The sequence below is a fragment of the Copadichromis virginalis genome, linkage group LG8, assembly GCF_057382275.1.
Source record: "Copadichromis virginalis isolate Kocher_CV1m ecotype Utaka linkage group LG8, C_Virginalis_male_GT1.1, whole genome shotgun sequence".
NCBI classification, from domain to species: domain Eukaryota; kingdom Metazoa; phylum Chordata; class Actinopteri; order Cichliformes; family Cichlidae; genus Copadichromis; species Copadichromis virginalis.
In genome coordinates, this window is record NC_140625.1 from 27975693 (window position 1) to 27989831 (window position 14139).

The 14139-nt window shown below is 39.7% G+C and overlaps 1 protein-coding gene across 4 annotated transcripts; it reads left to right on the plus strand.

The window, feature by feature from the left end:
• Positions 1–701: 701 nt before the first annotated feature.
• On the plus strand, positions 702–13831 carry tubgcp2 (tubulin gamma complex component 2). Of its 4 annotated transcripts, none has more exons than XM_085466917.1 (18): positions 702–759; positions 1983–2146; positions 4033–4161; positions 4405–4581; positions 5606–5765; positions 5858–6065; positions 6893–7092; positions 7814–8003; positions 8081–8226; positions 8305–8485; positions 9731–9911; positions 9994–10166; positions 10415–10543; positions 10632–10752; positions 10855–10998; positions 11690–11806; positions 11961–12124; positions 13467–13831. In XM_085466917.1, exons 2-18 carry the CDS (start codon positions 1997–1999, stop codon positions 13540–13542), a joined length of 2646 nt encoding a protein of 881 aa, XP_085323043.1. In that variant the 5' UTR covers positions 702–759; positions 1983–1996; the 3' UTR covers positions 13543–13831. The 4 variants fall into 4 exon arrangements, with proteins under 4 accessions (XP_085323043.1, XP_085323041.1, XP_085323042.1 ...); XM_085466915.1 differs by lacking the exon at positions 702–759 and adding an exon at positions 1550–1622; XM_085466916.1 differs by lacking the exon at positions 702–759 and adding an exon at positions 1560–1622 and having other exon boundaries at positions 1986–2146.
• Positions 13832–14139: the final 308 nt, after the last annotated feature.

The following is a 14139-nucleotide window of genomic DNA, read 5'->3' on the forward strand; positions in this document are numbered from 1 at the left end:
ACGTTTCTCCCACTGAAAACAAAACGTGCAGATGAACAGAACCAACTTTTGGGGTTTCTTTCAGTAAGTCTCAGAAAATCAGTTTGGTTTCAGGAGAGGTTTCATGTTTCCTTTTTCTGTTATAGACTAAATTTTCCGGAAGAGGCCAAATCAAACAGAAAAACACGAAACTACTGAATCCATGTGCGTGGTTAAAAATTTCTTTGGGACCATAATCTTTTCTTATGAGGGCATACATACGGTCATATCATTCAGCAGAGGTCTGTACAGGATTTTGGCGGATTTGAGGATTAGCACTGCCTTGTGAACTTGTAGGCCTACTTACAGGTTATCAGTTTATGGTAACTTTAAGGTATCAATCCGTTTATCATTTTTTTTGCTCCTCATCCACATCAACGTCATGTTTAACGATTAACTGATACTGTGAATGTAAGCGACAGCGATTTACAGCCCGAAAAGTTACATAAATATAAAATAATTACGAATCATGTGATCTTTGCTTAAAGTGGTGATTATTAAGTGATTATTAAAGGCGACGTGTTGCATTTTTCCTCGAGTTTGATTGAGGAGAAATCATCCTTTCAGGACGGCCAGGTGAACCACGCCCTGACAGCGGCGATGAGGATGGTGATGAAGGAATATCTGGTCACACAGCTGGAGCACCTCCAGTGACAGAAGCTCTGGTTCTACATTCAGCCCACAATGCCCATGGTGGAGGAAGTCTCTTTGGTCGTGGATCTCCGCTTCTGCGTGAAAGAAGTACACACGACCCCATGATATTTTAGTGAACTAGAGACCCTAATATTTGATTTACTTCCATTAGTTAAAGAATTAAATTGTTAGTGCGTTTATTAAAATAAATTATGTTTTCTGCTGTTTTCACATTATCATAAACAGTAGGTTGATTTATATTAATTTTTCAATAACAGATACTAAAACTAAAGCTAGTTCCTCTTATTTTATTTTAATTAGTTTTTTTTAGTTCACAAAACTTATACATAAGCAGACATCTACCCGGGTTCAAGTACAGTAACAAAAGCAGTATTGTGATTTTAGAGAAAATGCCTGTTTTATGATTGATAGATTTTTGCCAAATTGATTTTTAAAAGTAGTTATTATATTCCTATTTGTATTACAATTTGACTTTCAGCCCCAGCATTAAGATATTATTAACCTATTAACCTAATCTTATTTGAAATATTATTTTTGTAAGATTTTGAAACTTCTGCATTATCAGTGTGATTTTTTTCCTTCCTGACAAACATGAAGGAAGTAATGTTTGAAGAAGTAATGTTTGTTAACTCCTCCCAGAGACATTCATCTCGCACAATACATTTCATAAGCAATACTTTGCACAAAAGAGCCAAAATGTTACAATTTTTAACTAATATATGTGAAATTATATTTAATTTATTCTTTTATTTGTCAGAATATTCAATATACACTCCGGTTTAAATAAATAAATGCATAATTTTCTGGCTATTTTTGTATGGTCAGGCGTCACTGACCTGTAGGGGTCAGTGTGGCGCCGTCACTGCGCTGTTGGAGAAGAAGAAGAATTTGATAGTAGTGGGCGCGTTTGCTATCTGCCCCGGTGAACGCTGCAGAAAGGCGAGTGCCAGGTAGAGTGATGACTTCAGACTCTAGTTAAACCTGTAACGGGGCTTCATGTTACTGAGTTACGTTATTGTTTGCTTTTATGGCATTTCATGTTTCATTTGGCTCAGAGAGCTACTAGATACCATCCCCCTCTGTAGCAGGCTAACTAGCCAGCTAGCGTAAACAACTGTTAGCTCTGCATCACCACTGAAAGACAGGATGTCATAAACATACAGCCGTTAAACCCTCAACTAAGCTTCAGCTGATATTTGTCAGTGTGAGCCGGCAGCTCTGATGTTCATATCCATTGTGACCGCCTGAGCTAAATTCTTTCTCTTTCTTTCTGCCCTCTCCTACAAAATAAAACCTCTTTGTCGTTATAGCAGCTGCTGGAGCCATGAGCGAGTTCAGGATCCACCACGACGTGAACGAACTGCTCAGCCTCCTTCATGTGCGAGGCGGCGACGGAGCAGAGGGCTACATAGACCTGCTCCAGAAACACAGGACCCCCTATGTCACCACCACAGTGTCCGCGCACAGTGCCAAGGTGGGCTATACTGTACTCCACTGTGTTTAACTGCAGTGCTTTTCATGGCTCATCAGTTGATAATTTCGTTTTTAATTTGCATCTGTCCTCTTATCAGACACCCAGTCAGACTGTGTTTTTCTGCACTTGGCACTAGGGCTGCCACGATTAGTCGACTAGTCACGATTACGTCGACTATCAAAATCGTCGACGACTGATTTAATAGTCGACGCGTCGTTTGAAGCTTTGTAAGATCCCAAAAGACGCAAGAATAAGAAGCAGGATTTAAGAGTGTAATAACGGACTGAAACAGAAGATGGCAGCACTGCATGTACAAGGATGCCAGCTGCCATTAAACCCCGAAGAAGAAGAAGCTGTGTCCCAGAATTCATAGCACAGCCCTGCTCAGTTTCCAACAATGGCGGCAGCTAGTTAGTTTTAATATTACTCTTATTATTCTTTCTGGGTCACAAAATAAACGTTTAACATATTTTCAGGCGAGAATGTAGCTGTGTAAACCTCAAATATCTGCTCAGTTTATCAAGACACCACATATTTTCAAAAGCGCTCCGACGTTTTCGGAGACGTCTGTTACCCACTAGCTCGATAGCTAGCCGGAGCTAGGTCACTAGCACCGTGAGAACACCGGACTCCCGGCAAATTGTTTTCAAACCCACTGCCGTCTTTCGCTACTGAGGTTAAACATGATATATGAGTCACTTAGATAAATTAAAAATGTTATTGTTTGACTTTTTTCAGTATTTTATTTGTTCCTGAGTAAATCGGTTTGGCTGAGATTAAAGTTTTTACACAGCTGAATAAACGTCAAGCAGACAGCTGATTATCAGAAGTGTGAGATGCTCCAGAATATACTCCGGTGTCCTGTTATATTTTAGATAGCAAGGAGTTTATTAAACTTCACCAAAACAATCTGCAGATTTCATTAAAATTTAATAAACTATCATCTTGTCTTTATTTTTAGTTAGCACCTTAAAAGCTTAAAGCTGTAAGCTAATGATAGTTATATAAGAGCAGATGCTGCTGGTGCAATAAGCTGTAGTTTTACGTCCAATGGATGATGATCTGATTAGTCGACTAATCGCATAAATAATCGGTGACTAGTCGACTATCAAAATAATCGTTTGTGGCAGCCCTACTTGGCACCATAGTAATGTTTGTTAACTCCTCCCAGAGACATTCATCTCGCAATTAACTTTAGCAAAATTTCCAAATGCATCATTATGACCAGTAGTCCTTCCAGATTTCACATGTACTAATGAGTACAGGGAGTTTGGTGAGGAGGCAGAAGGAGTACTTTAAGATTCTTATGAATGAAGAAAATGAGGAGAGAGAATGATGGGATAGATGGGGGACAGGTAGGAAATCAGGAAGTGCAGAGGATTAGTAAGGAGTAAGTGAAGGCAACAATGGATGGATCAAGAGTGAAAAGGCTCTTGGTTCAGATGACATACCTGACATCCCAATGACAGAGTATTGAAGTTAATCTTGTAGCGTGAAAGGATGCCTGGGGAATGGAACGTATGGCTTCATACCAAGAAAGAGCAGTACAGATGGGATGCTTGTTTTGAGAATGTTGATGGAGAAGTATAGAGAAGTTCAGAAAGAACTGAACTGTGTGTTTTTGTAGATCTAGAGACCGTATATGATAAGGTACTAAGAGAGAATTTGTGGTAATGCATGAGGAAGTCAGGATTGGTTGAGAAGTCTGTCAGGGATGTAATCCCACCACCACCTTGAGCCCCTTTCTTGTTTGCAGTGGCCATCACTTCATCACTTCCCTAACGCTAAAGTTTTCTAACTTACTCTAAGTAGTTAAATACCCAATGTTCACAACAGATATGTTTCTTTGAATATTTTCTTCATATTGCATGTTGTGTCACTTTCAGGTCAAGTTAGCAGAGTTTTCTAAAACCCCGGAGGATTTCTTGAGGAAATATGAGGAGCTTAAGTCCAAAAATGTTCGGAACCTCGACCCTTTGGTGTATCTGCTCTCCAAACTCTGTGAGGACAAAGAGGTAACGCCTCATTTACATGCTGCTTTTCATCCGGTTCTTTTTGTCATTGAGTCCAAATATTTCTATACTTCCTGATCTAAAATCACAATTATTTCCTTATTATTAATGTTGAAAAGTAGTTTTAAAAATGTAATCTACTCTATGAACTAAGAAACTTGCTGATTTATGTCCCTCCATCAGAGAGTTGGTTGATAAAATACTTGAATCTAATTTTGCATCCCTGCCTTGATATTTTTTTTGCAGACCCTCCAGTTTCTGCAGCAGAATGCTAAAGAGAGGTCGGAGTCTTCAGCAAACACCACCTCAACCACAACAACCAGTTACTCTCTGCCTCAAACCAGCACCAAAATGTCCATGCAGGAGCTGGACGAGCTGCGTAAGAAGCTTGGCAATGTAACGGCGAGCTCCAACGCTCCTCTGGTGAGCATCTCTTACCTTCAGATCATGTTACTGGTCTGAAGGTTAGATTAGCCTGTGAAACTCTACAGGACAGCTTGGAGCTAAAATAAGTTCAGCTAGAAACTTAATCAAGATAGGATGTATTTATTGGTTTATTTTATATGTGGAAACAGGTTCAGACAATTTTTGTTCTTTTGGCTCTGTGTGATGTCAAAGAGAGCACAAAGTTCCAACCACCTGCTTGTCAAATAATTTATGAGGGGCAATCACTCAGAGGAAAGTGGGTGTGAAGATGGAGGCGCTAAAACAGTTTGGTTCAAATGGTTAATGAGCTGTGAAGCTGCACAAAGGCCCAGTATAAGATAAAGAAGGCTTATTTTGGACTGTGAGTCATACAAAGCTACTCTCTGGAGTCCTACAATGAAGATGAGTTGGAGGTTCACAGAGATGGTCCTTTTTAAGTTTCAGAATTTTTGTTCATAGAGCTATTCAGGTTTCTTCTTCTTAAAGTAGATCAGATCAGAGATGGCGAATCTCTGGTTAATAAGGGAGATAAAGAGGTTAAAAGAAGCTCTCATTCACATTAGATTCGCAGTGTACTTCACATAGGAGTGATTAGACATGCACAAGATTTGTTTTTGGCCACTTGGGCTCAGCAGAAAGAACATCACAGCTAACTAACCTGAATTTGCCTCATTGCATGTACTTTATTTGTAATGAAAAACTTCATTTCAGGCTTGGTGTGAATCCACCATAAGGATGTGACAGGGAACAAAAACTAAACAGTGAACTAACATCATGAAGCTGTAGATCAGGTATAATAATAACATGTTATCATATAAAGGTTACCTGCAGTATGTCACTGTTTACAGAAACATCTGCTGGCATTTTTTTGTGAATAAAAAGCTGCCTTGATCAATAGTTTAATCTGAAGGTTAGAAGGGCCAGTCTATTGCTATTGATAAAAATTACATTAAATTTCACTCAGTTTACCATCTGCTGCTTTTAAATCCTGAGTTTCTTTGTTTTTGGAATTCGCCTACAGCCGGCTGAAGTCACACGGAAGATGCTGAGGGACAAACACAACAAGAAGAACCCCACCCAGCCCAACCCCGTCTTCCCCAATTGGGTGTATGATCGTCCAGCTCTCATCGGAGACTTCATCACCAGCCCCACCCCTCAAGGAGAACCAGCTGTTCCTGTTGGTAAGTTGGTAAATTTACACATTCACCTGTGCAGCATGGAGTCTGAATATAGTCCCCCTGTGCGTATTGATGTGGTTACTGTCCGTGGTCAGGTACGCTGCCTCTGGGGACGCAGGAACAAGCTCTGGTGGAGGATCTGCTGTTTGTGCTGATTGGAGTCGACGGGCGAGACATCACCGCTCAGCCGGTGCTGGGGCGGCAGAACCGCTCCTTCATCGTTGATCCAACACTGGACATGTCTGTCAAAGAGCTGGTCAACAGAATATTACCGGTCGCTTCGTACTACTCAACTATAACACGGTAAGAGCGTAGACTGTGCCCGGTATGAGCTACTGCTAACAGGCTTAAGTTCACAAATGCACATAATCACTAATGAGTTTTCCAGATGAACTACTGGGACCCTCAAGGTTGATGCAATGCAAAAGAAAAACCCAACAGCATCTCTTGTAACTAAAATGTTTATTTCACATCAGCTTTGAGTTTTTAGAATAACCTTGAATGGAAGCTTCAGTTACGTGACTGCAGTTAACAAAGCTGAGTGACTCAGCTGGCACTCAAAAAATCCACACCTCTGACCTTAAGCTTTATTAAACTATAAATGGATATACAAAGAAAAGAGAAGAAAATCATACTGTAAAGTTTTTAGGTTATTACATGAGGAAATTTGCTTTAGAGATCAAACAGTTTTTGTAGCTGTAAAGTTGGGAATTTTAACATTAAAGTCTTTTTTCAGCCCTCCAGATTTCTGCATGGGTAAAATTTCCAAATGTCTTAAAATGTGCTGCAGGCACAGGATAATGCAGATTTCTTTGCATTATCTTTGAAAGGTTTATTTATATATATTATTTAGACATCTGATCCTATGTATGATTTATATGTGCGCCTTAAACACAAAGTATATATTTTAATTGTTTATCTGTTGAAACCTTTTATCTATTTTCTGTTGCTCTTTCGCATTAAATTCATATTTAATGATCGATATCAATGGGAGTCTCAGTGATTTAGAGCTTGAAAAAAGTGACATAAATATCAAATAATTCAGAATCATATGATCTTTGCTTAAAGGGTCTAAAAGAGATTATATGTTATAAGATAATTAAAGGTGACGTGTTGCATTTGCCCTCCAGGTTCATTGAGGAGAAGTCATCCTTCGAGTACGGCCAGGTGAACCACGCCCTGACAGCGGCAATGAGGACGCTGATGAAGGAATATCTCATCCTGGTCACTCAGCTGGAGCATCTCCAGCGGCAGGGCCTGCTGTCCCTGCAGAAGCTCTGGTTCTACATCCAGCCCACCATGCGCACCATGGAGATACTGTCATCAATCGGTAAGAAACTGAAGATAACACATGGTCGTTGTTTGCAGGCATGATGAATTAAAAGTTGTCAAAGAAACATGGAAAGAAGGATGAGTTAGGGGCGCAGTGATCAGGAGTTGCTGGAGTTCTGGCACCATCCTGGTGCAAAAGGAGGACAAAATGCAAACCAGAGGGTGGAGAAAGTCTCTTGAGAATAGAGTGCTACTTCTCCTTTGCCAGAGTGGACTTGATTTAGATTTCTAACTTAAAGTTGTTTATCTCTGCTTCTGCATACCAGCACAGTTTATTGAATTACAAGCCCTAAAATTTCATTTGCTTCTAAACTGTCTTCAGATGCTGTTTAAAATAAGCTTAAAATGTTTAAACATATGTTTAACAAAGCAAATATTAAGAAAAAATGTTGATCTGTTGTAGAGATATAGAGCTGAATTTGCAGATTAGTGGTGAGGAGGAGTTCTGAATGTTTTCACTTTATAAACGTTAGTTTGTGGGTCACAGATCGTAGAAGACCTGCAGTCTAAGCTTCTTTAAATGAGCACCAGAGAGTTAATTTGACTGGAAGGTGATCTGACCCACTTTAGAAGAGAACATGGCACATCAAACTGGGTCTAGATTAACCAACGCTGAACACAAACAACACTGAACACTTTGAAAATGCCTGATTAGTGTGGAATCTCACCTATTATAAAACAGATATTTAGTTAAATTATGCTTTCTGTTGTGTTCACAGCGTCCTCCGTGGACAAAGGAGAGTGTATGGGAGGGTCCACATTGAGCCTTCTCCATGACAGAACCTTCAATTACACCGGTGACAGCCAGGCTCAGGAGCTGTGTCTGTACCTCACCAAAGCAGCCAGCGTCCCGTACTTTGAGATCCTGGAGAAGTGGATCTACAGGGGCATCATCAAGGATCCGTACAGGTTCAGCTGCTCCCAGAGTTTCAACTCTGAAAAATGTGTGTTGTAAAATGTAAAGCTCATATTTTGTGACTCCACAGTGAGTTCATGGTGGAGGAGCACGAGCTGCAAAAGGAGAAGATTCAGGAAGACTACAATGACAAGTACTGGGATCAGAGATACACCATTGTGCAGCATCGGATTCCCTCCTTTCTACAGAAGATGGCAGACAAAATACTAAGCACAGGTAAAAATAGAACATTTAAGACTTGTTGAACATAAAATGGGAATCCTTTCGGCGATGTTGAGACGTGCTATCGTGCAGGGAAATATCTCAATGTGGTGCGGGAGTGCGGGCGGGACGTGACGTGTCCTGATGCTAAGGAGGTGCTATACACCCTGAAGGAGAGGGCCTACGTGGAGCAGATAGAGAAAGCCTACAATTACGCCAGCAAAGTGCTTCTGGACTTCCTCATGGAAGAGAAGGAGCTGGTCTCACGTCTGAGGTGAATATTTAATGGTTATTGGATACTTTGTGGTGAGAAGATAGGATGAGATGCTGTGTGACCAGTTTGTTCTGTTATATTTGACACACACACACACAATTATTGTCAAGATTAAAACTGTAAATTTTGAAGTCAGCGTCTAGTGTTAGGGCTGGGCTATTTCTGTAGCTTCCAGTGATTATGAAAACAAGATAACTGGGATGAGGCGGTTACTGTTTGCATCCATTTTTGTTTCAAATCGCTTGTTTTGTCTCGTTATAATAACTCAAATATACCTTTTGCCTTCGCCGTGGTGCATTTTCAGCCCAGATTTAGTCACAGTTTAGTTCAGCTTATGCTAAAATGACTAAAACTGATACTTTGGTCAAAAAAGATCCCTCTAGAAAACACAAGTCTTAAACAGAGGTTCTGCTGGGTCTCTATTGTTCTTTGTGTGGTTACTGCAAAGGTTTCTATAGATGCTCAAGTTTTAATGACTTAAAATACAAGTGGTTAGATTTGATCTTAATCTAAATGTAAATAAATTTTTGACTGATTCCTGCTTGCTGCTGATATCACTGCTAGAGCAGATGACTATTATATGCTGCTACTGTCTTTTATTCAATTGCACAATACTATGTCAATTTTTCACTTTCACTGATAGCTAAGCAATTTATTTTTCAGGTTATATAGTTACTTAGAGTTATTTGATATTATATTCTGCACTATCCTACTGTATATTACTGTATACTACTATTCTTATTGTATATATTGTATATCTTATTCCTCTGTCCCTCTTGCTGCATTCAGCATGTGTATGACAAAAGAATTTCTTATCTCATCTTTTTATACTGTATATGATTTCAGTAATTTTTACAAATGTACGAGATTTAAGTGTAAACAATTTAAATCTGTCACATTTGTAAAAATGTAAACAAGCAGTTAAGACGGCTTTAATTTAAACCTGCTCTGTAAAACCAACCAGCAGGTGAAAAGTTCACTTTTCTTTATGTTTAAGCTTGTTAAACAGTCTGATGAAGGATTTCTTCCTTCATCATTCATGCGTTTTCTTTACTTGTGGTACCAAGACAAAATTACCATAGTGACATTAACGTTAGTCTGTTTGCTTTTGATGTGAAGTCAAAGCCAGTCGAACTTCCTGATGCACTTTTGTTTTGTGTTTTTTATTTTATGTTATGTTTAAGCCTATGATTATTTTATGAAGTGGTTTGACCATTTTCAAATGTCTGTTCTCTCTTGTGTCAGATCAATCAAGCACTACTTCCTGATGGACAAAGGAGATTTCTTTGTGCACTTCATGGACCTGACGGAGGAGGAGATGAAGAAGCCGGTGGACGACATCGTTCCTCCCAGACTGGAGGCTCTCCTGGAGCTGGCTCTGAGGATGAGCACGGCCAACACGGACCCTTTCAAGGATGACCTGAAGGTGGGGGAAGGCGTGTCTGTTTAGTTTGGATTGTAAAATGTGAACAATTAGCTGGTCTGACCTTCCTCGCCTGTCTCCACAGATCGACTTAATGCCTCACGATGTCATCACTCAGCTGCTGCGAGTGCTGGCCATCGAGACCAAACAAGAGAAGGCCATCATCAACGCTGATCCGCCAGACGTGGCCCTCAGCGGGCTCGAGGCCTTCTCCTTCGACTACATTGTCAAATGGCCGCTCTCGCTCATCATCAACAGGTTCAGAGCTCCAGTGGATCTTACTCTAGATAAATACATCTGAAGATATTTATTAATCTGTGAATTGTGATAAAATATAAAAAAAATACAAGCTGTAAAATAAAAAAAAATAAAAAATGAGATGGTTAAAACAAAAAAAGACAAAAAAATATTGGTTTTAGTTTGACTAAATTAAATTTGTTAAAAGTGGGAAATCACAAAACCAACCTGTTTATTTAGAAGAGCTAATGTTTGCATTATTTATCCAGGAAAGCACTGACGAGGTACCAGATGTTGTTCAGACACATGTTTTACTGCAAACATGTTGAGCGGCTGCTGTGCAACGTTTGGATCAGCAACAAAGACTTCAGGCAGTACTCCTTACACTCTGCCAAATGGTGAGCCGCCACGAATCTGAGGTGACTTCCTGTAAAAGTTTCAACCAGTAGAACGTTCTTACCTTTTGTTCTTACCACCTGTGTGCAGGTTCGCTACCGCGTTCGCCCTCCGACAGCGAATGCTCAACTTTGTGCAGAACATTCAGTACTACATGATGTTTGAGGTGATGGAGCCCACCTGGCACGTCATGGAGAACAACCTGAAAATGGTGAGTGATTGAAGAAGGACCCCTGAGGAGCACTGAGAAGGAGACGTGCTGGTTTCAGGGAAAATGTGATCTTAAGTTATTTTTCTTTTCTTCTTTCTGCAGGCTTCAAACATCGATGATGTGCTTTGTCATCACACCAGCTTCCTGGACAACTGCCTAAAGGACTGCATGCTGACCAACCCCGAGCTGCTCAGGATCTTCTCCAAGCTCATGTCTGTCTGCGTCATGTTCACAAACTGCATGCAGGTATTTCCACGACTGCATAAAACCAGAGATAATGAAGTCACAGCCTCAATAATGTAGTATTTGATTACAGCACTCTTTAATTTACTTTAGTTTCATGAATCAATGTATTTAAGCTTAAACCCTGCAAAAAACTGCTGCACACACATTTTTAAATTGAAGCGCTCATAGTTTGAATTTCATTCAAAGAGCCACGTCTGCCTTTAAGCTGTTTAGACACGGTGGATAATAAAGTCTGCAGACTTCTGTTAAAATGTGAAGTTTTTGTGTGGGTAAATAGGAGAAGAGATCACTCTTGATCTCGTCAGACTATAACAAATATTCCCACATGCTTTTTGGAGACTTGATGAAACCCAGACATGTGAAGAATATGAGATAGCTTTTTGCAAATCTAGTTTGGGCGCCTGCAGCTTTTCTGTGACCATCGACTCAGAGCCTAAAAATCTGGATGCAGAATTGCACAAAAGCCTCAGCAGGCATGTTGCGTTGATAAAAATGTTGTGGTTATTGTGCAGCATTTACGGGACCTACACTGTACTCAGATTGTTGTTCATTTTCATAGTCGGATAAATGTTCATTTTTCCTTTTATTTGAACATCGTTTTACAGCTCTGCTATAACTAAGCCTCGAAAAACCTGAAAATGAAACAAACAGATGTGTTTTTGCCCTTTTTTCTCCTCCTCTGCTGATGAAGCGTTTCACACAGAGCATGAGGCTGGAGCGCCTCTCCATGGAGCAGGGGACGATGGATGAGCCCTCCGCTCAGAGCGAGCAGGCCGACGAGCCAGAGAAAAAGAGGCTGACCACGAAGGTACAAAGCATCCATCACCACAGCCTCCCCTCTGAGAAACACGTACTGAATAGAGAGGCTGTAAACCTTACTAAATCAGGCTTTGTTCATTCATCCTCCTAAAATTTTCATTATATGATTGTTTGTCGTCCTTTCCTCTTGGCTGCTGCTTCAGTTTTTAGCTGATCACGCAGACTCCCTCCAGACCGACGCCAGCTTCGAAGCCACCATCAGCAAGTTTGACAGCAACTTCAGCATGCTGCTGCTGGACCTGCTGGACAAGCTGAGCATCTACAGCACCAACGACTGCGAGCACAGCATGATCAGCATCATTTACAGGTACGCCTGTCAGCATTACAGAGGACGTTTGTAATAGGCTTTAAATTTTTTTCTTCATACCATCACACAGGCTCAAAGCAGTTGCTGCACTATTCATTTGCATGGAAATGAAGCTGAATGTCAATTTTCTCTTTGCATTCACTAACAGTTGTTAACATTTAATAACCAGAACAGTTTTGTAGGTGGCTTTTGTTAAGATAGCATCTTTTAGACTCCTATCCTGCTCCAATGGGGATTAAAAAAATATCCTGCCCATTTAAAAACAAAGGTTCTGGGTCATGTGATCACCTTAAAGGTTCTTATCATAATTTTCTTTAAAAATAGTTAAAAAAAATATTGTATGAACTAACTACAGAGTTTGAAAAGACATCTACTCTGGGTTTATGTCTGTATTGTGTCGAAGAGACATCAGGTGATGTTGCACTTCTTTTGTAATACCACTTTGCACCACAAGATGGTGCAGTGAGTCACCGTTGCCTAGCGTAGTTCTTCGGACACGTACAACTATAATTTGATCTTCAGTGGGCCGGACGACTGAACCTTCCCCTCAGTGTAGAAAAGTTTAAATGTATTTTGAAAGCATGAATCAAACAGAGCTGCTGAGCATAAAACTCAGGTTTCATCTTCCTGCAGAAAAGCTGCTGTTTTAAATCAGTCAGTAAAGGTCCTGGGGTTAACTCTCAAATATATGTGTAATATTACAGGAAGCAGCTCATTATCTGGATTTTTAACAAGAATTAAAAACTTAATTTACTGTGTTTATTTAACTTTCTATCGATTTATTTACTCTGGAAAATGCTAAAGACGGAGTAAAAACAGGATGTTAGAGCACACGCTTATTTAAAAAAATGCAGAATATCGAAAGCTAACAGCAGCACACATCTGAAGGCTCAACAATAATTACAGAAGGTACCTTAAATTTATACTTAAGCTTTCACCACCAGGGGACAGCGTTTACAAATCATAAGATTTGCTTTCTCTGGACCTCGGCTGTAAATATGAATCTGGTTTAAAAAAAAGTTTTTCCTCACTGCAACATCTTCTGATATAAAATCATATTACACAAAAGTTCAGCCCAACACTAGTTCAACTTCAGGTCATGTCTCTTTAACACGATACATAGGGCTTATGAACTTAAAGGCAAAATAGTTATTTCTTTGCATCTTGTTGATATCATCAGTTAAGTTTTTAAAAACAGAAATGTACCTTAAAGTACCATTTAAACACTTTTCAGTGATAACATCTGCTTTTTTGAGGAATAGCAAATTTGTTGGACTGTAATAAAATGAATTTTATTTGAAACAAAAGGTGCATCATTACATTTCCTCTGATGACTCCTCAGGCTGGACTTTAACGGCTTCTACACTGAGCGGCTGGAGAGGATGGCCATCGAGCGCAGTCAGAAGGCAGCAGCGTAGCCTGTCGTCGCTTCGTGTGAATATGCAAAAATAAAAGTTTCATCATACCTGCTCATCAGTCCAACCGCCCAGACAGTCACGATTCAAAGAGCTAAGACGTGTATGTTTGTTCATATATATACATGACATTTCTGTATGACCTGTAGAGTCATTCATGTCTGCAGTGTCATTTTAGTGCTTCAGCTCTGAAAATGTGAGTCGTCACTATTTATGGGTAACTTATTGTACCTGTAAATTTATGAAAATGTATGTTTGTATTGAACTTAATTAAAACAAAAATGTACTGAATCATTTTGGTCTCTTGACCCCTGCCTTAACTGGTTTTTATCTGCAGTGAGCAACAAAGAAACCAGTATGAACACTCCTTGATGATGTTAGCCAGAGAAACATGAGTCATACAGGAAGTGTGATAACTTCACAATAAAACCTTCTGTGGAAATTTTTGTTACAAATCTAGAATAGATTTAAAATGTCTGAATAACTCATCATTCAGTGTTTCAAAAAGTCAAAAAAGTAAAACAAAAAAAAAAACAGACAATCATTTTTTTTTCTGATTAACTTTGTGGATCAGAAAAAACACCCTTCAGATGTTTTTGA